Source organism: Festucalex cinctus, chromosome 11 (assembly GCF_051991245.1).
Source record: "Festucalex cinctus isolate MCC-2025b chromosome 11, RoL_Fcin_1.0, whole genome shotgun sequence".
NCBI lineage: Eukaryota > Metazoa > Chordata > Actinopteri > Syngnathiformes > Syngnathidae > Festucalex > Festucalex cinctus.
The window spans coordinates 16,756,097-16,782,403 of NC_135421.1; the positions used below are offsets into that span (position 1 = coordinate 16,756,097).

General features: G+C 40.9%; 1 protein-coding gene and 1 long non-coding RNA gene across 2 annotated transcripts in view; one reads left to right on the top strand and one right to left on the bottom strand.

Annotated features, from left to right (window-relative positions):
- Positions 1-26,307, bottom strand: part of LOC144030411 (tomoregulin-2-like) — a 126,434-nt gene that overhangs the window by 66,916 nt on the left and 33,211 nt on the right. Inside the window, exons 3-4 of the mRNA XM_077536695.1 lie at positions 15,794-15,923; positions 4,049-4,075 (exon numbers count right to left, since the gene is read on the bottom strand). Of these exons, the coding sequence (XP_077392821.1) occupies positions 4,049-4,075; positions 15,794-15,923 (157 nt within the window). The remainder of the gene's footprint in view (positions 1-4,048; positions 4,076-15,793; positions 15,924-26,307) is intronic.
- LOC144030414 (uncharacterized) overlaps positions 1-26,307 on the top strand; it is a 163,580-nt gene that overhangs the window by 33,007 nt on the left and 104,266 nt on the right. The window contains exon 2 of the long non-coding RNA XR_013287252.1: positions 5,363-5,440. This is a non-coding gene — a long non-coding RNA (uncharacterized LOC144030414). The remainder of the gene's footprint in view (positions 1-5,362; positions 5,441-26,307) is intronic.

The window sequence follows — 26,307 nt, forward strand, 5'->3', positions numbered from 1 at the left end:
TCAGTCAAAAGGGCCTGGTCTTCATTTGTCCTTTTATGCCCATGTGAGTTCCGTTGTAAGAGTACAATTTGATTTGGACAAACGTCTGATGCTGACTAAAGGGACCATGTGACCAGACGCACAGCTTCAGGGCATTTCCCTGCACAGCTGACTTATGTTCCTCTAGATCCGATTATAAGAAACAAACCAAACACAAAGCAGCGTACAACGCTCGCAAGCATGAATGTGCGGCACGTGTGTGTGTGTTGCTTGCACTTTGCACGCACACACATAAAGCATACAGCCAATAAACATGGCAGCTTACCCAGCTGACCAGATCTTTATGTGTGCAGATTTATCAGTGGCCGTTAAAATGCGTTTGATTTTTATCCTTGGATGGCCCGTTCATGTTGCTTTCTTCAGCGCCAGCCCTACCCGCTTTTTTATTTTTTTTATTTTTACGAGCACTTTCTTTCACCTTCTCCACCTTCTCGCCCCGCACATAAAACAACAGCAGCTCTGATCTCCTTCCACCTTTGCCATCTCAACGCAATCCGCACCTAAATTCAGTCTTGGGGCTAATGCTGCCTTCGAGGATGGTCGGAATTCGGATATATCAGAGTTGGTTCTTCCCAGTTACGACCTGAAAGCGTTCCAGGTGAAAGTAAACGACCAAAATGGCGGATAGTGCTAAATTGTTTTTTTTAATTTTGGTCCTCCAAACTCATGTTGACATCCAGCAAACTCGCCTTCTCGCAATTTTGCTTCATTTATTGTTTTGATCTTATTTCTTAAGCATTTCATACGGTTCAGTAGTTCATCGTATAATTTCACGCAGGGAGATAGTGGCATACCGTCACGTACGTTGTGTTACATGAAGTTATGTCAAATATTTATGAATGAAGAAAGCTATCTTGTTTTATACTTGAGAAAATTGTGTTTTACCATTCAGTGATGTCATATTGTAGTCCGTCGGTTCAGTCGGGGTACTTTTGTTTTTTTGTTTTTTTTTACCCCGACTTCACAAGTGCAATTCCTGAGTTCAAGGGGGCGTGCCTGTACACACTTCCTGGTTTGAACTCGAAGAAGTCCGACTTCCGACCATCCTCGAATGCAGCATTAGATTTGCTTCTTTTTCACTGGCAAACTCGAACTCTGTTCCTCAGCGTACATTTGTCATCTTGGAGTTTCTACCTTTCTCACCTTGATGCTCGACAACGAGGCGCTCTACCGCAATCCCGCTAGCGGACTAGTCAAACGGGGAATATATATTTATCAGTTGGAAGTGTTGCTAGCTCACTACCTCCACATCACAGTCTCTACTGGGTGCGGTGTATGACTCATGCCAGGCCCTCCCAAGTGTATCACTGGGTTATACCAGTGGTTCTTAACCTGGGTTTGATAGAACCCCAGAGGTTCGGTGGAGGTCAAGACACATACCCGACTCAAACGATTTTGTGATTATACGCCCTGCTTGGCCATCATTGGCTGCAGGTGATCACACATATACTGCTTGGACTATCTGTGTTGCAGGGAATTTGATGTGCTGGGATGTTGTGACATACGTGATGAAATTATTTATTTTTATCGTTGTATGTTGAAAGAAAGATTAGAGTCTCTTCTTTCATCAGGAAAAAAAAAAGTGTATGTCTATCTGTTTCTGTTTTGCAGCAATTAGCATTAGTATATAGCTTTAGCTTTGTATATAAGTTTCAGCATTATTCACAAATCTATTTAGAATTGTGAGTACATGAACCTTTTTTCAACATGACCCTGGTTGATCTTTTATGCTCTGTTGCCACCTGCTGGCCGTTTGTGTAATAACTACCATTTCTTCAACCGTTCTTTGCAGTTGAGAAGCTGTGCATCAAAGCCTTCTGTATGCTATAGCATAAAAAACGTATAAAACGTCTTTGGGACACTTAAAACATTTAAAATAGAACATATTTATATGTTTTTGGGAGCAAATGACTTAAGAAAGCAGCTGTTGAGTTTAGTTGAGTGATGGGAGTCAGCGTCCTCGCTGCATGATTTGCAATGTCAATTTGAGCAACTCTAGTCAAGCACAACAAGCTAGCTAGCTAGCTAGCAAAACTAAATGACAATTTCCCTAAACTGAAATGAGATGGGAATACACGAGCACTAGCGCTTTCTGAATTGAAGGTGAAGAGAGCCAGATTTGATGAAAAGGCAACTAACTCCCTGTTGGTTTTGTAAACCCCATACTTAGGTCTTGAATTGTAATAAAAAAAAAATATCACTTTACAGGGTATTTTCTTAACATCACAAGCAACTTCATTTCTCAGGTACACACGAAAAAGGCAGCAAAGGGAATTCTTTCCATTCGCGCATCTCCGCCAGATGCATCTCCAAACAAGTACTGTTTGGAATAACAAATGTACATATTGTGTTCCGAGGCCACATTGTCTTGTCCTCGCGGTTATCTGCTGTCGCCTCACTTCGCTTTCCTTATCGCCGCCTCCCGCTTCTCTTCCTCATCTCTCGCTGCCCGTTTCCTCACTCCTGTTATCTATTTTTGCCATTTTCCTCAGGCCATTTGCTTTTTGTCCACGACAACCCGCCCCTGTGCTCTCTTTCTTGTCAACGCTCTCGTCTCTCTTTCCCTGGTTGATCAAGCACTAGTTTCATTTCCACTCTTTCATCAGCCATCTTTTTTTTTTTTTTTTTTTTGAGCGAGGGTAATAATCTCCTTTCCAATCTCGGCGTCATATGTACTCTCCGAGGCGCCAATGGAAAGCGCTTCTGGACATAATGAAGGAATCGTAAACACACAGAAGGGCAGCAAGAGATGGACAGGCGCAAATATATGCACGCGTGCAAACACGCAGACAGATGGGCTCGATTATTGACTGTGCGCGGCCAACTTCGGCTTCAGGAGCAGTTCGCTTTTCTTTTTTTTTTTTTTAGTCAATTAGCCAGCAAATTGAGGGCTTTAGTTGAATGACACATTAGTAATAAGCAAGGCTTTCAGATGATTAGTTACCCTTCGAAAATGACCAAGACTTAATCAGACTTAATCATCAACAAATGGTTTGACACCGTCGGCAAACGCCTCATCATTTTCTCTATGACATCGTTTCAGCTATTTTTTTTTTGTAGCCAATGACTAATGCAGAACTTTGAATCGAAACAATTAACAGACATTCAATATAGGGCTGCACGATATTGTAAATTCATGATATGCGATAAGGTTGTTGAATATAGTGATATCAATATATTTGCGATATGAACGTGTATCTAAAGAAATGACATTTTTAATGAAAGAATTACAAACTCAATATAATCTTAGTTAATTAAATCAATTAAATCAACTATTGGATGGTGGTGCACATTTTAGTTAGCGGCTGACCGGTTAAATTCAGATAAAAGCATAAAATATATGCGATATGCATATTGCATGAGCCAATATCGCGATATTGATATTTTTTCTATATGTTTTCACTCCTTGCTCACCATGCATACCACAACCCGCACAATCTCATTAATGTGATAATACATCACAATCATATCTTTTAATTGGCCCAAAGCTAACAGAGGGAGGAGTTATTGTGTGTTTTATTGGTCCCCATATGTAAATTTGCACTTTAGCCCTTTATGATTAGGTCATTTAGCCAAAAACGCCTAAAAAAAGGTGCACCCAAAACATGTTTGAAGCTGTTCCTGAACCAGACAGAACAATCATTTATTGAAAATTATTTTGTGGACCCCAAGCTACGGTTCCCATTCCCCTGGCCTACAATTTTAAAGAGCGATATAGAAGTTATTCACCAGTTGTTAGAGATGTCAAGTTGAAAGCTTTACAGCAAAAACGGATCTTTAAAAAAAAAAAAAACAACGTCCCAGATCAACGCTTTATAAATGCATCTGATTTACCGTTTACAGTGGCGGTTTACGTGCTGCTGGGGGCCGTAAGTGCAACGCGGCTATATGAACTATAGCTTCAGTGGGCAGTGAGCACAAAGGAATGAACTTGTTAAAAAAAGAAAAAAAAAACGTGTGTGTGTGTGGGATTAGAGCAGTGGAAGAATGAAGGCTTGAGCAATCTTACCATCATCTCCTGATCCTGAACCAGCTTCTGTAAGTGAATAGAAAAACACGAGTTAGTAAACAGAGCCACGTCATTTTCACAAAAATATCAGAATCCTTTTGTAAAAGCAATTAAGTGAGTTAAGAAACGATGTGAACATATCAAAACACGATGATTTATTTAAATACTGTATAGCACATTTCATACACACGTTTACGCAGTGTGCTTCAGTTAATTAAAAGTACATCATTTAAAAGCATTTAAAACAAGAGTTCAAAACATTTAAAAGCAAAGTAAAGAAATAAAAGAAAATGTAGCTTACCAAAATTCTAAAAATAATTTAGAACATGATTTTCAAAATGCAATGAAAGACCTTAACTCTTTCACTGGCAGCCATTTTCACGAAAGAAACCCCCTTCGCTCCCGGCTGTTTTACTGGATTTTGACTGATTTTGCAAGGCCCACAGAATATTGTGTTCTATTGCTATGAAAACATGGAACCTACCAAAAGAAAGATTAAAGTTTCTTCTTTCATCTGGGAAAAAAAAGTATGTTTGCATCTGTTTCCGTTTTGCAGCAATTAGCATCATAATATAGCTATGTTTCGTCATTATTCACAAACCTGTTGAAAAATACTAGTGAAAAGAGCTTGTTGCAACATGGCCCTGGTTGATCTCTTATACTCTACTGCCACCTGCTGGATGTTTTTTGTAATAGCTAGCATTGCTTTAAGCGACCTCTTCAGGTCAGAAGCTGCATCAAAGCCTTCTCTATGCCTTAGCATAAAAAACATAAAAAACATAAATACGTTTTGGGGAGTGAAAGACAAAGTATTAAAAACCTTATTTATATGTTTATGGGATTGAATGAATTAATCAAAGGTATGGAACCAAGTATAGTTTTGAACCTAGATTTAAAAGTATTTATACTCTGAAGTGACTTCTTTATTTAGCTTATTCTATTTGTGTACAGCACAACAGCTACATGCCGCTTCACCATGTTTGCTTTTAACACCCGGGATCCACTAGTTGACCTCAGTTTGCAGACCTCAGATCCCTACTAGGCTTATTTTGTAGTAACATTTCTTTTATGTAATAAATGCAATTTCATGCAATATGACAACAAATCAACAACAAACAACAAACAAATGTAATATAATTTTGAAAATATTTATTGCAAAGATGTCAAAAGTAAGAATTAAGCATCAGCATTCTGTGGTCAGAATAATTCAAAGGAACGCAAATAACATTGTGGATATTAGCAAAATGTTATGTATATGTTATATGTTATATAGATTCTGCATTTGAATATGTTACTATGCTTTTTATCCGACAGGCTTCTCCTGGCTGAGCAGCTGCATCTTTGAATCATGATGCAAGTCAAACTGCAGGATCTCGGATCATTTGACGTAAGGTATGTTGTTGAAGTAGTCACTTTTTCCTCCAAAGGAAAATGTCATAAACTCTGATTACATTTTAACGCTTGGGCAAAGTTGCATCATTTCATTTGATGTGTTCGCTACCTCACTGCAACGCACACATGCTAAGGAATTCAGAAGTGAGTATAAGGCAAGGAAAAAAAAAAAAAAAAAGTCCCGCTTGAATTTTAGTTACTGCACCGATCTGTCGGCTGTAATCAAATTACACCAAACTAAATTCACTGAATTGCTTCTTCTTACTTTCCGAAACAAGTAGACAGATGCCATCGTCACAATTCCCTTGCATCGAAACAACAAAAAACAACAAAGGGGATAAAAACACATCATTAAAATCCGTAAGGATGGCTGCGAAGCATCTTTACAGATGAAGTGCATTATTATTCTACAATAAGGACGTGACAAAGAAGACGACGGGAGAGATTGGGATTCTACTTGTGTCGCCTCGAAACACTTTCACAACCTTTATTGAATATACTTGAGATAATGATGATCTTGTCTCATTCTCAATTTACTGACAGGACTTACTCAGTGTGAAATGTCGTTTGTTGAGTTGAACATAAATCCGATGTTGTACTTTGCTGTATGAATGGCAATCGGTTAACTCGACCATCTAATGATGAAGAGTATAACATTGTTCTGCTGGTCAGTCAGTATATGTTACCGGTAGGGATGTAACGATATCCAAACATCACGATACGATATTATCACGATATGGTCACACTACGATAGTGATCACGATATTGTGGGGAGGTTGGCGACATTTAATAATTGTTAAAAAAAAAAAAAAAAAAAAGAGCTCATACCAAATAAAGCACAACAGTGTGCTTTTGTACAGCAATGCATATAAACCACCTACAATCTATAATCACAATATTGAGGCGCTTACTTGTTAATGCACGCACACGTTGGGGTTCCTCCACATATTGACTCGGTTCACAGGCATATTACGTTCATCTTCACCTGACCATTAGCGTAGATTTTAAACATAGAAGGGCCAAAACATGCCTAATGAAAATTAACCTGCACTATAAAAGTAGCCACCAGAGGGTGCTAGAACTGCACAAATGGAAATCAACCTGATTTTTTTTTTAACAGATGTGTTGCTTTTAAATATTGTGAACATGACATCCCTAGTTACCAGTAGAGAGAGATGAACAAAGAGATTTGATTGCTTATCTTGTTCAGTGTTTTGGGTGAACTGTAACCAGGTGACTTGTGGACCACTACTACAGAGGCATGACCAATTATTTATTTACTTTTTCTATTTACTAATGTACTAAATATTCCCTCATTTCTGTGTTTCGGTTATGGGAATAGCAAAAGTTATTAGACCAAACATTTTGAAAGATTACATTTTCACGCTATAATTGCAATCTCATGATACTGTGAAACCGCAAGATTTTTCGCTCAAGATTATCTATCATGCTGCCCTACAAATGTGAAGACATTCACATTTACACGACCACAGTGTGGGAAGTGAACACACGCCGTGCTGACTGCATTGATGGCCGTAATTGGACCACCACAGCACCGTTGACCGGATGCATTAGTTGTAGTAAATAAATTCTTTTCGGCCCAATCAAGTGGAACTGGAAAATTAATGATCTCTCACGACTTGGCCACAAAACGGCGGTTGTGACTCACTGCCCTAAGAAAATCAGTTAGCAGTGAGACTAATGGGACAATAGGATTCCACTTTTCCGAAGAGCAGAAAGACTCAACTCGGGAACAATGAAGAAAAAGCTCATGTGGTGTCATTAATCCAGATTGACCCTGAAAGTCTACTTCAGGCGAGTAAGCGATGAGGATGAAGTGTTTGACTGATATTTCTCTACAACAGATCCAAGATGGAGGCCAGACTTGAAACGAAAACAGGCCGAGCGTGAGGGCTAAGAGGATAAATAGTGAGATGCGGTGCGCTCGCAAGCATCTTCACCGCTCGACTGATAACACCACCTCCAACTGTGGACCTTTTGTGGCCTCCCCCTGGCAAGTCTCGTTGTGTCCAGTCAATGTTTTAGCCAGTCAACTACTCCCCTCTCCATGACTTCTATCCACTAAATCTCACTAAAGCCCCCTGAAAACACTTTGAGCACCGAACTGTACGGCTGTGAAAGGGATACTGATGAACACTTTGAGGCACAGCCACTGTAATGCGAGCTGCGGCATAAAGTGGCAAGACCGGGGACCGTGTGCGCCGTCTCGGCGGACCCTTGGAGGACATTGTGTCAGCTCTGTGCAAACGGTGGCAGGCGGGATTTAGAACTGGAGGTCAACTGCACCGTGTCAAAGCAGTGGAGTACAACGTGTCGGATGCGCTCACGCATGACGTGAAGAGTTTCTAGTATTGGGTTAGGCATTGTGTACAAAGAAGAAAAGTGCAAATGTCTCGGGCATCTTATTCCCTGAATTTATTTTAAACCGATTAAGTATCAGATTTCGAATGCCATTATCCTGGTCACGTGATCGTGATGACGTATCCCGTGCGTAACCGGACATTAGGACATTCCCCTTCGCACATTTCATTGGGAATTTGCTGACGTAATGGGCAAAGAAAAAGACGTCTTCCATCCCAAATACTGCGCCAATTCTGTTCAGAGTCAAATCCTGAACACGTCCGGTTTCATGTCATTCCGTGTGGGGGTGGGGTGGTAGGGGGGGTGGATGCTCCTAATGCGGGCCAAAGCGTGCTTAGCACACGACATGTAGCTTAGCCTAGCAGAGTACAAGTCACCCAGATGTTTTCCGTTCACTTCGACTCGCCGGCGGCTGGATCTGACAGTTTTATCTGGCTTTCGGTTGGAAAGAAATCTTTGCTGCTTTTGAAGAAGTGCTTCTTTGTTGTAAGGCGAAATTCCACCTTTGATGTCCGCCGTGGAACGCGATCATTCCTCGTGAATCTCTTTGTTGTCATTCATTCCATGTCATTCAATGTGTATTTTACGCACGCGATATGTCACAATGATCATGTGACTGTCCAAAATGCCCGATACGGTACTTATTTAACGCAAAAATATTCATAAAAAGTGTTATAAAATCCTAATTGCTCAAGATAAATTGGCATTTTTTTCAGGGAAGAGTTGAAATTAACCATTTCACAGAATAGCTGGTTAGTTTTTCATAAGTCTTGTGTTCCTTTAAGAATCCAGATAATTGAATCCCAGCCATGTATGTAGTTATTTACATGTTAGGGTAATGGAGGATCTGAAAATGGCTGAATGAGTTAAAAAAGTGACAAGACAACAAAGTTGCCATCCTTGCAAAACAATGATTTCATTTGTCTGTCGGGATGAAAGATCTTGAGAGAATAAAATTAACGAGGGAAGAAATGAATTTTTGACACAAAATCACAGCGGTGGGCAGACAAATCAGTACGGACGGGCAGTCCATCCGTAACGATTGGTGGACTGACAATTGATGAATACTTGAAAGCGCTGATGGTGTAAGCACAAAAATAAGTGATTTTTGGCCGTCACCTGAACCGTCAATAACTTGAGGGGCATTTTGGAGAGGAGGAGAAATAATAATTATAAGAATTTATCATTTTAAGTGGAAATTGGTCCAATCTGTTTCTAAATTAATCCAGTTGTGTGCTGTTATCTTTGTAAACAGTTGTTACTGAGGGTCCAAAATAGCGTTGACAAAGTGTATTTTAGTGTTGACGGTAGCACGGTTAAAATAACAATAACAGAGTGACCAACTGACAAACTGGCCGCTGACGAAGGATAAATGTTTACTGATGTGCATACCACTTGGCAATCATACTACTTTATTTTTGAAATATTACGCCTTCTCGTCTGAAAAAGATGCCTTTTATGCTCTGAAAAATTAGACTATATTCTTGTAAAAGGTACACAAAACCGTATGTCTTTGATGTGGGAGAAAGCCGGCGCACCCTAAGAAAAACTACGCAAGCAAGAGAAGACCACACAAACTCCGATTCATATTTAGAATCTCTCGACTGTGAGGCAGACGTGCGAACCACTAACTCACCAAGGCTGCCCCGGAAAACAACCAAATGTGGAGGAAATCAATCGGAGGCGTTGCACAAACCACAACACAACAATGCGGAACGCCGTGAAGAAGAACTAGACCCACTGGTGTACTAAGTAACAGATGTCAACCAAGGAAAACAACAGCAGCTGACCGGCGAAAACAATTTGAGCGTTGTAAAGAAAGACACTAAAACGACTGTTCGAGACATCAGCAACAATCTCCTGAGGGCATGAAGTGCAGATGCTACAACAGGAGATGCAAACAACTCATTAGCAAGACGAATAAGAAGGCCAGGTGGGAATTTCCCGACCAAGGACAGAGACCAGCCTCAAAAATGACTGGGTCTAGAGAATCTATGGACTGACTGGTGAAATGATAGAAAGGATCTCCCAAATGGAGAGTCAGGTCCAAAACTTATTGGGACATGGACACAATTCTCATCAATTTTTGCTCTGGACAACACCGAAATGAAACAAACTGTGGATTTATTTTGAGAGTATTTACATCCAAATCAGGTGAACGGTGTGTACCGATCTTTATGGAACTGACTGTTCACGCTCATGTCACGACCATTCCTTTTCAAACAACATACAATATGTGCCAATGCGGTTGCTTTGAATAGAAAATGAAGAATCACCAAACGTTTCCACTAAGAAAAAGTTACCTATCAATAAATACGCATGTGTGAGGGGGGAAAAAAGCAAGTCTGGTACTCATTATACTTCTGCCTGCTTCCATTGTGCACAGTAGCCTCACATTCAATTTGACATACAACCTTTGGTTAAATGGTGCAACACATTTTCGAAGAAAAAAAAAAAAACATGCTCACAATATGCATCACAATATGGAACTGGTATCATTTCCATGTATGTTTTACCTCCTGTGCACGGAGTTAATCCAAATGTGCATTGCAAGGAAATGACTTTTCAAATGGGCTCCAGGGTAATATTACATTTACACCTCAATACATATTGATGACTTTGTGTACTATACGAGGCCACGCTGCACTACGTGACATACGTCATAATGCAACGATTCGGTCACGGCATTCGCGATTTACAATGCATTCTGGGCCACACAGGCTGCCTTCCATAAACCTTCAGGTCTTGTAAGGAACACCAGGGTCAGCGTCACATCTCACGCAAACTTAAGGTTACAATCCCGCGCGCACACACGCGCATTGTTCCACTTTGAAATATATTGAGATACATATCGAATCGTCTTTTATTGGAGAGATATACAAGAAAAAAAGTAATTAAATCATACACTGTGTAACTAGCCGTACCATATTGAATCTAATTGAATGGAATAAATAAATAAATAAATAAATCTATATATATATAATATATATATATATATATATATATATATATATATATATATATATATATATATATATATATATATATATATATATATATATATATATATATATATATGAAATATGAACATTGCCTGGAAATACTAATATCAGATCTCCTCATATAAACTCTCCTCAAAGCAGGTGTCCATTGTTTCTTCTTTCCGTTGCTCTGCCGCATGTGCGGTCGGCACGTTTATATCTGTTCAGTCTGTGTGCACAGACTGAAAATCGGTGATAAAATCACCTATAATGAATGAAAGCCCGCCCGATATCCTGAATGGCCGCAATCCGGTTAAATACATTCGTACCAAAAGTAGTGTGTATTTCCGTACATAGTGAAAAATAAAAATGCTCTAAAAAGCAATATTAGTAGTCTTATATTTAGAATTTGATGTATGCATATGTATGTAAATTACTTTTTATCTGCTGGGCTCCAGTTTGCAGTTACAACTATCAATCAGTGTAACAGCCAATTATGAATTACTGAGACTACATGGACATATGCTAAAAAAAATAAAAATAAAAAATAGCAACAAAACAAATCACACATACATCAACATCCACGCCGTATATTCAGGTACCTCGTCAATACCAGCGGCTGGGGAGACGGCTTTCATGATATTTCCCAGTACAGCCTGTAAACAAGTATTGGCACTGTCGAGCTGACATCCATCCATTCCATTCTGCACTGCTGCCACTAATGGGATTTGAGATGAAGGCAATGGGAAGGAAAGGAGGCCAGGGAGAATTGAGGCAGAGGAAAAAGATACAGAAGCAAACACGGAAAGGCTTCGTTGCAGCACAGGTGCGAGAAAGTGGATAAGCCGCACGGTTAGCCGGCGTAATGTGCTGCCGTTGGAGTGAGTTTAACATATTTCGCATTTGCTTAAGCCGGCCGTACCGACCCACTGAATGCCCGAGTCGTGAGGAGAGGGACGACTTCTGCAAGTGTGAACTGTCTGCCAAGCTTTTCCACATCAGCGACTTGTGTTTAACACTCGCGCTTGCATAAGGAGCTTGTGGCAGGAATTCCGCACATCTATAATCGCAATTGAGCAAGATAAAACTTTAAGGTTGTCCTTGTGGGTCTCTTCAAACAATCACATTTCAAGCATCTTGAGAATGTTTTCAAATGGTAAGAATGGGTGGGCTATTATCGAATTTGATGGATGTCAACAGGAAATTATAAACCTCTGGAGCCATATTTGTAAGCAATATTATCTTCTAATGACCCTGACCAATGATTACGATCCATAGCAGAGGTGTTGCATATGGACATAATGGAATATGCTGAGGATTTGTGCTGTTATTAAGCATATTAAGAACCAGTCAAATAATCAACGTAAATAAATGAGGATTTAAATCATAAAAACAACGTGACAAAACATTTCATTAAATTGTAGTCTCACACTTCCAGTCAAATAATTTGTAGTTGCTAATGTTTGGACAGAGAAAAGTAATATAATGCTTTTACTCTGCGACTCACTCGTTATTGTTTGATTTTGTTTCGGTCATACTATTAACTTATTGATCGCCGTGGATGTTAAACTTGCCAGCTGGAATCTAGCCATTTATTTACTGTTACCGACGAATATATTTGTCAAGTGAATCTGTGAATTCAGGTTTTGAGCTAGGGAAGTCCTACAGACATGTGAAATTACCCTACAAACAAGTCTTTTAGAGTCATACCCTAAACCGAACAGAAAGTTCATTTTGATTTTATTTTTAAATTTGTCACCAATTTTGCCCTTTTATAAAGGTCGTATTTTAACGAACTCCTCCTAGAAAATGTATCCGTTTAGCTTCAAACTTTCCGTGTTTCATCTAAAAACTGTTTAAGACGTAAAGGTATTGAAAGCGTTTTATTTCGTTGCACAGTTTGCAAAGAAAAATGGTGCATTTTTGAGGGTGTAAACACGGTGAAAACTTGTGAAACCGTGCACACGCATAAAGTATGACAAAAATGGTTGCGCACATATTTTTGGAAGGTTCTTCTATGTGTCAGTAACCCAAAGTGCTTGTACCTCAAAGGGCCCTTTACAACTGCTCGCAGCTGTATTTCTTAAAAGAATTTGAAATCACTGTAAGTGTTTGGCCCAAAAAACGAATAACTGACATCTGCCCACAAACTTGCGTGTCGTTCTTTGATTTTGAGTAATCTGATGCTATCAAGCGCATTCGGAACGAGAACATATTGTAATACATGTCAGCTTCGTGCCCACTTTTATTAACTTGCTTTGATTAGACTTGAAATAACCTACTTTGAGCCATGTCATTCCTCCCCGGGCATCCTTATTGAAATGCCACGCGCGTCTAACGTGTAACACGAGACCCGAGGGTGCGCGTAGAGATACAGTCAAAGGCTGTTTGTTCCGTCGCTGACCCATAAAAACATGATTGTTCAACACTGCATTAGGAGCTCAAAGGCGGATTTCCCCCCCATCGATAGTCGTTTCCTCGGGACCTGTTAACCTGCTTCCTTGTTACTGAGCTATCTTGTGTCCGCAAATGCACACTTTACGCCGGCAGTCGCGAGGAAGCTTCGGCGGTGACTCACGTGTTGCCTCAGAAGCAGCGGCCGTCACTTTGTCAGCCGATTGACTCATTTACAGCAAAGTGCTGGCATATTCAAGAGGATGGACTGCATACTTGCTGGATTGTGTTCCAAGCGTTAATTGCCAGTAACGATTTGCAGGTTTTTAAACAACAACAACGGACATACCACCAGGGCTTATATCCACCAATGGGAAACCGTAGTCTCGTCCCAAGGCCAAACCTACATCCAAAATCCTGAAGAGCCTTAATTGGATAATGCTTAACAATGATCTCATCAAATTGTTGTTGTTTTTTTCATTCTCCTTTTGCCAAGTTGAGCTTTTGCCAAACATTGGAACATAAAATGGGAAGATAAAATAATGTGTTGGCAATGCCATGTGTCTATTTTCTATACCTCTTACATTCCATGTTAGCCGAGGCTTATCCCAGCAAACTTTTGGGTGGGGTGGGATGTGGCTTAAACCCTGGAGTGGTCACAAATTAATTGCCGGGAAGTTATAGTCTAGACCAGGGATCTTCCAGTTGCAAAGGATTTCTCAGGGTAAAGTTCCGGACCTTAAATCGTTTCACTTTGCACAGCCGCATCATGCATCTATTTTCTGAACCTTTTATTCTCACCAGGGTTGCAAGGGTGCTGGAGCCTCTCTCAGCTGACTGGGTTAACACCCCAAACTGGTCACAAGCCAATCACAGGGCACAAACAACCGTTCACACCATCCTATTTTGCGACTTCTGATTACTAAAGAATAGGGATGTCACAATAAGGGCAATATCGTGATATTAAAACTGCCACAATATCGTCGCCATCATGTTCACAATATTTAAAAGGAACACTTCTGTTAAAAAAAAGTCAGGTTGATTTCCATTTGTGCAGTTCTAGCACCCTCTAGTGGCTAGTGTATTAGTGTAATTTAATTTTCATGAGGGATGTTTTGGCCTTCTATGTTTAAAATCTATGCTAATTGTCAGATGAAGGGGAACCTAATTTGCTTGTGAAGCGATCAATGTGTGCTTGCATTAGCAAGTAAGTGCCTCAATATTGTTATTAGAGATTGTAGGTGGTTTATATGCATTGCTGTTATATACAAAAGAACAATAGTGTGCTTTTTTTTTTTTTTTTTACAATATTGTGATCGTTTTAAAATATCGCCAACGTCCCACAATATCGTGATAATTATCGTATCATGACCTTCATATCATGATAATATCGTATCGTGATGTTTGGATATTGTTACATCCCTACTAAAGAATAGAAAAAGCTAGAAAACAAACTTTTCTTTTTTTATGTTGTCCGAGAAAACAAAAGTCTGTTGGTCTTGAAACATCAGTCAAGATGCGTTAAAACGGCCTTCAATACGGGGGAACTTGAAAATGAGGGAATGGCTGAACTGTGTATGGTTATGTGTGTAAGCTTTCAATGAGGTCTAATAGCACTTTCAGCTCATTTCAGGAGGGCTTTAAGTGTGTCCAATTAACTGGAACTGTCGACTGCATGAAAAAAAAAAAAAGAAGATACACACACTCATCAACTTGTTACCCAATTAACACATATATGTTGCCATCATTAGCTTGAAATCAAGAAGCTCATTTGTTTTGATGTGATGATGATGGAAAATACACAGCACCATCATCAACCTGCGGTACTTTTCCACGTTTTATGCGCATGGGCAACCAAAAGTTATTTTTCATGCATACAAGACCTCACAAAATTAGCTACAAATGTATGACAATGAAATATTTAATAGCGGTAGATTAATCTATATTACAAATCTGCAAGTCTAATTTACAGAATAACACATTTTCAATTAAAGCTGTTTATTTTCAATTAGGTTGCTCAATACACAAACTGATTAATTGCAATTTTAACAAAGTGCATTTATTAGGGATATGATTTCGAGCCAGCGACGAAAGTTGAAGTTGGCTATAATGTATTCAAGCTTTTAAAGAATGTTGAGTCAACTGAAGTATTTGTATACAGGTGTTAGCTGCTCTCGCTTGAGGGCTAATTTCCCATTTTCACTCCACTGGATGAGTAAGTGGAAACAAAATCAGGTTGCGATTTTCTGTTTTGTTGACATGCCATTACAACATTACACTAAGGATGATTATTCTGAACTATGGTGAACTTAAGTGGCCTCGTAGCACTCAAGGACTATGTAAAACTAAAATTAGAATGCAATACGTTCGTCTAAAAAAAAAAGTTCTCACGGCCTCATTATTTCCGCATAGGTCGGCTGTATGTTTTTACTTGGTTCTTGTTAGATAAATCAGCAAAATTTCCTGTTCTTTGTCTTTATTTAAAACTGAGATGTGCTTATTTTGTCACATCGTGAGATGCGTATTGTTCTATCATATCCGTGTGTGTGACTTCTTGCTTACATGTACTGAAAGAGCTACTGTAACTGTTACTTACCCACAGGACAAGCGCCCTCCGACAGAATAAGTACTTCAGACTGCTGTTTGCAGGCGTCTCTTCGCAGATAACACTCATTCTGGTAGTTTTGATTGTTGGAGCCGCAAACTGGAGCATAGTCGTTGTTGCACTGCAGGGCCGAGAAAAAAAAAAAAAAAAAAAAAGGAAATTTAACAAGAGGTAAACAGAAAGGACCATGACTTGACCGGACTAGCAAGTCTTGTGCACATAAAGCAGCACAAAATTGGCGCTAATCAAATGCATTTTAATAGCTCAAGTTGCTTACATGATCCTCTTTTTGAAAGGTGAAACAACAACACTAGCATGCTAAACTGCAAGTCAATAATAGCACCACCCTAAAGGCAACTGTTATACTTCTGCATCAGGCTACGGCGTAGGTGTTATGGTAGAGCTCGCTCGTACGTTTGCCTTCATACACATACACATCGGGTTCTGCTGCAATTTCACTCCAAGTCGGGGTGTCGCTACAGCTGCTATTGGCTTGGACGCCACAGAGCGGAGCTTCCTCTGCATTTTATGACAATTCAGGAAGTCGTTTTTCGTTTTGGGAACAAGGAACAAAGCCGGGTGGAGAGTTGGCTCGTCACCATGGCAATTATTTATTGCCAATTTGTAACGGTGTCAGCCGTAAACTCACCAAAACACAACAGCCCTGTGATTACACAGTTACCCCCTCTTGTCAGACACACATATCCACACGTACAATCGTGGTCTCCCGGGTGGGAAGTATATTCGTGCCGCCAACGCTTGCAAAAATAGTTGCCTTCACGGAAACTATCCGGGGGAGAGAGACAGCGAGAGAGGAAAAAAAAGCTGAGTACGCCATCAAACAGACCAATCACGAGCGATGCTACGTCCCGCCATCTACGGCTTGCAAGAATTGGCGACGTGGACTCTGCACCCGTGCACAAGCTACGCGGCACTTAAAGTTAATGACCCGCGTAGTTCATGTGATCTACACAGGTCATTAACGCAAGAGCAAACGCAGAAGTATGAACCAGGCTTAAGCCCTGTTAGGTGTTGATGCCATCGCTAACATCATTGCGCTAACATGTTGCATCAAAGTGGAGTCGGTGACAGTGGTTCTAAATATATTTACGGCGATTACAATTTGAAATGGGTTCATGGTTGCCCTCTGAGGTTCAGTAGAAACAGTGCAACTCAGTTCGACACCACTGCCAACTTCAACCCCTCAGACAAAGTATTAAAAACATGTGAATCGCTTTTGAACGGTGCCGAACGTCAACGTTGTTGTCTTTTTAAAAGGCAACTTTTAACACAGTTCTTGCAATGGATTCAATTAGGACATGCTAGAGTTATTAAAGGGTACTTGAGGGTCACAAGACGTACAACATTTGTTAGTTTGAAGGCTTGTTCATATCAGATGATCCGTCTGTTCTTATTCTGTTAAGCAAACAAAGATTCAGAAACAAAAATGTTGTGGTGGAATTGGACAGAACTGAAGTATTGAGTAATCTTGTGATGAAGGGACACAACATAGGACGAGACAGGACTGGACGGGCAAGGACAGGACAGGAGTAGTTGAGCCAGGTAGCACGACTACATCCGTTCAGGCACGGACACGGCGCGGTTGAATAGGACAGGACAGAACTGGACAGGACCGACGCAGAGAACCGGGCAGTGCCGTGCAGTGCAGTTATGTCAGTATCTCATTCTCCTAACGTTGCTCCACTGGAGCAGTTTTAGGTTAAGTGACTCGCTATATAGGAGATCGTTCCTTTCATTTCCCCACACGGGCTGTTGCCTCCGTGGGAACTTGAGATTTTTCATATGATTGATGGCGCCATTCTACATCTCTGTTTTGTTTTTCCTATTTTATATGTGGGTGGAAACTTCTCACAGGCAAGATATTAATATGATTTGATATTGATCTGACACTGCAACGCCGCATGAATAACAAATGTGCTAATTCAGCAGAAAAAATATTCCAGGCTGTTTCCCAGGATTAGAATGGTTATCAGCGGTTTAAGAGAAAAATGCAACTTCACGGTCAGGGGCCGTGGCATGATTAAATGTAACGCACTGAAGAATATCACAGTGAATTAAACTCTCTGGCTGTGACGTTCTTGCAAGATGAAGACTCATTGGAGGGTTCCCGCAGGAATGAGGCTCTTGGATTGTCTTTTTCGTCACTTTCGGGTCTGTTAAACCTCCAAGGTATTGACCTGAAATCTGTTATCTCGGGGCTAAATTGCCATTTGTCTTTTCCTCCCTAGATCACAACTTGGTTGGTAAAAAGATTTCTGCTAGAATTTTGCACACTGAAATACAGACCTTGTTCAGAGTTTTCTCTGAACATAATTTGGAAATAAAACGGTTCAGAACCTGCTTTCCTGATCAAATAAAATGTCACCGAATCATAGCGGTTTCTTATCAACCAGTCCTCTTGAAGCTTGTAGTTCTTTTGTGTCGTGTCTGGCGTGCAACCCACCCGAAATACACATGCAAGTGGCGAGTGACATGAACATAATGTCTTTGATTGACGGTAGGAAGTAAGAGGCGGAAATTACGTCTATTTGTGTCATGACTTTGTCCTTGCATCAGCGTTTAGACGGGAATATTCCAATACAGGAGTAACTCGTAAATCGGTTCATACATGTAAAAGGGTTATCCCAAATGTTTCAGACACGGGAATTTCGACCTTAACCTGGATATTCACGGCATGTAAACGTAGTCGGTGCAAATTGGTGAACGTGCCAATATATGTTGTCACTGAGCAAGATTGTACTTTTGATTGACTTTTGACCTACTCAACTCAAGTGATGACTTGGCCGTTTACTCTCAGAGATGCTAAATACACTATAAACGGTTATTACAACTCAATGGTAATGGTAATACGGTTCATCATTTTAAACCCTAAATACATCACATCCAAATTCTAAATATTTAAGTCTGAATGGCATTATTTTGGTATAATAGTCACTGGTTGGCGTATACCATAGATCAGATTAGCCATCACACAAATAAACACGCTTGCATGCACACGATGGGGACACGGAGGGGAAAGGCAAACATAAGCATCGATTCAGAACCCCCCGGAGCATCATAAACCATCAATTGCGAACACGGTTTTCAAGCGGCGCGGTGGCAGGAAAAGACGAGATGAACTGCACAACAAAAGACTCTAAAAAGGAGTGGGAGGAGTGGAAGGAGGGGAAAGCCAAACAGCACACTTGTGTCTGATCAAAGCCACTGGATGCAGGAAGGCACCCGGCTGGAGGGGAGACAAGTACAACGAACAAAAAAAACTCCAAGCAAAATTGGGCTGAGGGGAGCAAAGTCAGAGGGAAGGGAGGCAGAAGAATGAAGGCTAATGAAAGTAAAAGGGAATATCAAATGTGTGCTGCAGGAGGCCAGAAAGAGAGTGAAAGAGAATCTGGCTCAACCAACTTGGCACGATAAATAAAGCACCACGAGGCCCGAGGCATGCAGGGGAACAAAAAAAAACAAAAAAGAGAACATCACGAAGATGAAGAAAACGGGGCCACAGAACCAGATCGAGATCGGGCTCAAAAGGAGAACGGAGAGCGTACGAAAGACGTGGCAAGCCCACAAAGACGCTGGGAAGAGCTTACTGCCGGGCTCGCTCGCCCGCCTTTGCCGGCTCACGCGCTCGCCCATCTGGCTCGGGCCGCTCTTAACCTAGAGACTGGCGCTTATGCCAGGCGTGATGCAACGCCAGGGAAAGATGCCCAACACAACCCCGCGTCAGTCTTTTAAGACCGTCTTCGTTTGCAAAAATATATTTATATAAATCCCCCTCCCGCCAGCGCCTCATCCCTTGATCTACGCTGGGATTTGGCTCGCAACGTGCCGAAGGAGAAGTGCTGTGATATTTTCTCAAGCGGAGGCTTGCTCATGTGTGAGCCTTTACTCTGACACGTTGTTTACCGTATCCAGAGACGTCCCTGACCAAATTGTGGCCCCGAGGAAAATTTCTGTAAGACGGCCCCCAGCAGCCGTATTTCATGGGGCGATGGAATTGCATATCGCACACAGCGTTCACGCATAATATGCAACGGATGTTTGGGACAAACGGCCGTCTTTCATGGCCCGAAAATATTTTGTAGATGGGGGGGGGGGTTGGATTTTGGACGATGGGAATACTCTGGCTTCTCTTTATTCGGGTCCACGTTTTGCCTAACCTCGCAATAGCCAGATTGATACAGCGCTTCACTCAAGGGAGTTCTCCACAATATCAATCTGGGACTGCAAGGTTTCGTTTTGCCGCCACATCACAAAATCGTGAAAAGAGCGAGTCTAACACGACTCCGCACAGAACGTCCGTCGTTGCTGAAAATTGAGGTTACGTAACGTTCCTTTACAAATTGTCATGCTAGCAACGTAGATGTCACGATCGCATATGTTTCTGTTAGATGCTCTTGGTGTGTTTTTTTTTTTTTTTTTTTTTCATTTTCTTGGTTTTTATTTTCTTTGTCACTCGCACTTATTTGATCTTGTGCTTTTTCTCTTTCACATTTTGCCTCGTACTTTTTTTTTTTTTTTCTTGCACGTAATTTATTTGTTTGCCCTTTTGTATTGTCACTGGTCTTGTTTTCTGATCTTGTGAAATTTAGAAACTACTTTATACGTTTGTGCAACTGTGCGCTTCTGTTCAATACTTGTGTAGTTTAGATATCGTTCTTTTGTGATTTACTATTATCACTATTTCGGATAGTTTGTCTGAAACAATTGAGTTCTTTTGTTATTGTTCAGTATTTCATCTACTGGGCTTTGTCCATCAACATAAAATGTTTCATTTGTGCTGTCGATTGTTTCCTACATCGACCTCTTGTTGCTTTTGTTTATTATTCTTACTTGCATTGCATTGATCCTTTATTGTAATGAAGTACTTTAGTGTGGGTCTTGTTTGTGGTTCAGTACGGCGCTGCGGCTAACTTCGATGCTACCTTTTAGCACACGTAAGTGTGAGCCGTGTGGCGTTGGTCAGAGACTCCAGCGGGATTAGTGAAGTGAGGCTGGATTGAAATATTTTAAAACATTTAACACTATCATAGTAATACAGATCACTTTAACCAGTTTCAGTCATGATGTGAATCTGTGATCCGCGATACTGTTAGCTAATTCTTTCGGGCTGTTTGTTTGTTTTTGAAACTGTTCATTGCCCCCAAATGCTGCTTGGCACAGCCCGACCTCGTATTGTTGTACGTATATGCAAATCCCCCGCCAGCTCTTGGCTGTCCTGCCCAATCTCGCGCTCTCTCGCCATAGACAAAAGTGCGCCTGCACGCGTGCCCTTGCCCTGCTCGCCACCATTCCTCGCAAATACCATTGACCTTGTTATCACAGTATTCATTAGGCTGCCCTTTGTTCCCATCGCGGGCTTTGTTCTCCTTGTCTGTGTTCTGCATACGTTGTAGTAGCTGCGCACACAATCTGAAAATAGAAACAAAGGTGTCCATGTAATAGTGTGTGTCAGAAGCGCCGGAGTCTTTGATTGCTGCGTTTTTCTTGATGGCTTACAGAACATTGATTTCTTTCAGCGTTGTCATCTGATAGCCTTCATCGTTGAAAATGAGAATTTTGTGATGGAAAGGGTGTATACACGCTTCTCCCAAATGGTTTCAAGAAAGAGACAGCGGCTGCCTTGTCAAGCTAGCACTTTGGAGTTGACGCGAGCCTCGTATATGATCTAATCGGCCGCCGAATGGATGCGACAGACGTGGGTGTTCAATCACCAGATCACCCTTTAAAAAAAAAAATATGTCAGCCTCGTTTTTGACCTCAAGTCCTTTCCATCCATTTGGTTTACAAATACATCCAAAGAATGACAGTAGCATTTTGTTATAGCGTGTCTTTTTTTGACTGATGTAACCGTTGGACAATCACATCAACCATCCTGCTCTTTACTTAACCTGATTTTAACCGTAGCATCCTTGTGGCATAACCGAGTTATTTTTGGACACTCATTTATAACGGCAAAACAAATTGAGTTCACCGCCACCATACAGCACTGCTATCCCAATTCTGAACTCACAAGTCAAAGTAAAAATGCTAAATAAGACTCTTAAGTCTTGTCATTCTTAAATGTACTTTTAATTAGGGCTATGACTAACAATGATTTCAATAATCAATTACTCTGGCCATTATTTTGTCAATTAACTCATTTACTCCCAATAACGTATAAATACGTTTTTTTTAATGCTCTAAGTGTCCCAAAGACGCATTTATACGTTTTTTTTGTTATGTTTTGTTTTGTTTTGTTTTATGCTAGAGCATACAGAAGGCTTTGATGCAGCCTCTCAACTGCAAAGAACGGTTGCAGAAATGGTAGTTATTACACAAACGGCCAGCAGGTGGCAGCAGAGCAAAGGAGATCAACCAGGGCCATGTAGAAAAAAAGCTCAATTACTTACAATTTTAAATAGATTTGCGAAAACTGATGAAACTTACCTCTCTTCTAATGCTAATTGCTGCAAAACGGAAACAGATAGAAATGTACTTTTTTCCCTGATGTAAGAAGAGACTTTAATATTTCTTTTGATAGGTTCCATGCTTTTATAGCAATAGAACACAATATTCTGTGGGCCTTGCAAAATCAGTCAAAATCCAGTAAAACAGCCGTGAGCGAACGGGACTGCTTCTGTGAAAATGGCTGGGAGTGAATGAATTGGATTTAAAAAGAAAACATACATACATACATACAGACATACAGACATACAGACATCCATCCATCCATCCATCCATCCATCCATCCATCCATTTCCTTGACCGCTGATTCCTCACAAGGGTCGCGGGGGGTGCTGGAGCCTATCTCAGCTGGCTTTGGGCAGTAGGCGGGGTACACCCTGAACTGGTTGCCAGCCAATCGCAGGGCACACGGAGATGAACAACCATCCACACCCACAAACACACCTAGGGACGATTCGGAGCGCCCAATTAACCTGCCATGCATGTTTTTGGAATGTGGGAGGAGACCGGAGTACCCGGAGAAGAGCCACGCGGGCACGGGGAGACCATGCATACTCCACCCAGTAAAGCCGGAGCCTGGACTCGAGCCTGAGTCCTCAGAACTGGGAGGCGGACGTGCTAACCACTCAATCACCGTGCCCCCGTTAAAAAAAAAAAAAAAAAAAAAGACATTTCAAAATGAAACTTATTATCCTTCAGTTAGTGGTCTGGTTCATAAAAACTTTTAATATGCAAAAATGTGGAAAAAAATGTTGATAGTTGTTTTCCAAAGTAAATAATCTTAACGATTCAGTGATTTAAAAAAATAATTATTGATTAATTTGATAATCGATTCATCGAATAACTATTTTGCGTATGAACTGTGCCACATCAATAAAGCTGCCTTGCCTTACTGACAATTGTGATCATTTTGGTCACAATAATCATCATGTGAAATTTTCATCTTACAGAAAAGGTTAATATTAACACTACTAGCACTATTACTCCCCGTACTAAAGCATACTTAACATCCCTCATTCCACATTTACACAACACCAATTTGCAATTTAACTTTGCAAACTTTGGCTGACACAATTTTTGCATGCAGTGAGGTTGCACTTCTTCAGCGATGTTGTGGGGAATTAGATGGTGGGTGGGGGGTGTGTCTGTTGTGAGATCAACAGAGGGCAGCAGAATTTGATCTTCCATAATTCTCTTCAGACAGGGAAGTGGGGGTTATTGGCCAGGGCCATATGGCACGGCCTTATGTGCCCGCTGGCTTAGGAACTGCAAAAGTCACACACACATGCACACGCATCCACACGTTCACCGTGACAAAAACCCGGCCGACCGCGTGGCTACTTCTCTAAGAACAATGGGCAGGTGAAGAAGATGCATGAACAACAGCTGCTGGCGTCACGAGCAAGGCTACGCTGTGCTTTGTTGTATATCCTTCAGGCACACTAATAAGTGTATGTCAGATCCTTTTTTGCATGAATGATGTCATTTGAATTCTTCATCAAGTCTCCTGCAGGGGCTGCTGTGGGTCTACCTTCCTTGAACAAGTTGTCATGGGGAATATTCAGAGAATTGATTGTGGCCAAGACCTGTTGTTTCGCTTCAGACAATGCAGGCGGGACACAAAAAAATCCAACCAAAGCATCAAATTCAGTTGTATTGTAAATTACAGTCACCCGTACAAAAGATGTAACCGGACCCGTCGTCACTGATGTGGTTCTCGTGTCTGACCAAACACTAGCCTGACAGCACTGTACAAAGGAGGGGAACAAATCAGTTATGTGTAAAATGAGCGCAAAAGGAAAATCACAAGGGAATAAACGCTGGATTAAGACAGATGAAGGTAAAACCCAAAGTGCTATTAGGAATGGGAAATAAATCTGCAAGTGGCCATAAATGGGGCTGAGCTGCTTTTCATTCTAAGATGTTTTTTTTTAATGCATTCTGTTATGATAGACATGTCCACCCAATTTCATGTTAATCAGCGAGCTGGTATCTGGAGCGTTTTTTTTTTTTTTTTCCCCTACCTTTCTAACAAAGTATATGACTGATGGAATTTGCCCAAAATGGTTTCCTCGAGTCAAAATGGCTGACTTCCTGCTTAATTTCAAGCTCAAGTTGTTGAAACATTATTTTGATCAACATCATTTTTAGGCATTTAGGGAATTTTGTAACAGTAAGAAAGAGGGGAAAAAAACACCATAGAAGACAAAAGAGTGAGCAAGCACACGCATGGGAGCGTGACCGTGTGGCGGAGCGAAGCAAGTGTGTGGATTTGGGAGGTCGGCGCGCCGCGAAACGGCTGCAAAAGCAAACAAGACAACATATCCGACTCGGTAAGCCAAAACACAATATCAGTTAACCACCCGTCCAACCGAGCTTCCCTCCAACAATTGGCGGACTTTCAAGGTTTTCAGCTATCTTGCTGTTAGCCGAGCAACTATAAAAATGTTAGCGTTTGAGCTAATATAAGGGGGAAAAAATGGCACAATGGCCCAAATTTTACTATGGAAATACTTTACATTTTTCTGAGGCCAAATTTTGAAAATAGTTCTCCAAGTACACAATTTGCAGTAAATCTTTCAGAATTGTGGGTTGCGCACTTGGAACAAGTTGCCAGGCCAGTTACAAATTTCTGAGGGATTTTTTTCTTGTTTTGTGTTTTTGGAAGTGTTTATTTCAAATTTGGAACAGGAGCCCTCACAACTCCATTAACAGAGCCACCTCGAATGTAAACAAAAAATAATAATAAAAAAAAAAAAAAAAAAAGCCCAGCAAATCTTTTTGGAGAGCCTCTGCGGTTCAGTGAAACTTCAAAATCTGTAATTCTCAGTTTTGCTCTTCGATGTTTTTAACTCATTGACTCCCAGCCATTTTCACTGAAGCAACCCCCTTCACTCCCGGCTGTTTTACTGGATTTTGAATGATTTTGCAAGGCCCACAGAATATTGTGTTCTATTGTAAAAACATGGAACAACATTAGTCTCCTCTTTCACCAGGAAAAAAGTATATTTCTATCTGTTTCCATTTTGCAGCAATTAGCATTAGAATACAGCTAAGTTTCATCACTTTTCACAAATCTGCTTAGAATTGTTTTCATCATGGCCCAGGTTGATTTCTTAGACTGCTGCCACCAGCTAGCCGTTTTTGTAATTATCACCATTTTTTCACCTGTTCTCTGTAGTTGGGAGGCTGCATCAAAGCCTTCTGTATGCTCTAGCATAAAAATAATAATAATAATAATAAAAAAAACTATAAATATGTATTTGGATACTTAATACATTTAAAATAGAATGTATTTATACGTTTTTGTGAGCAAATGAGTTAAATGAGGCACAAAATACAAAATCTGACCCGCAAACTGCGATGTGAAACCGATGTTAATCTGAGCCTTGTAAGACAAAAATATTGAACATAGTGATTTGGAGGAAAACATTGCCACTACATTTTGTATCTCATGGAAGGACAAAGCCAGCCAGGCAAGCAATTTCCCTGCCAATTGTTTGTACAATTTGGAGCTCATTCAACCCTTCTATCTGTCCATTTTCCATAGCGCTTACTTTATCCTTCTTCTTAATGTTGTGGATGAGTTGGAGCCAATCCCAGCCGTATATGCACCCTGGACTGGTCGCCAGCCAGTTCAACCGATTTTGATGAACCAAGCGCTTTTACAACCAATGCAGAGCAGCCGTCTTACCAAGCAAAGCGTCGCCGCAACAACAAGCCGCTGTGAGCGCACACATATCAATCAAATCAGGAAGATCACAAGAGTCTGGACTTCTTCTAATAAACAGCCACACGCCCGCAAGACGTTCACATGACTCCCATGTTTGACTAATCTGTGGGTATGCGCCTCAAACAACAAGCTGCTGGAGACTCGGAGCTCATTAGTACACATACATAATTAGGCATCCCGGCAACGGTGAGGCGAGGCGCCGACAGCGAGCGGCACATTTGCACAAACGTCGCTGTGGAGCCAAGCTTTTTGGCTTCAAACTGTAGGAATTTTTTAGACGCGGCGGGAAGACGAGATGTTGAAACAA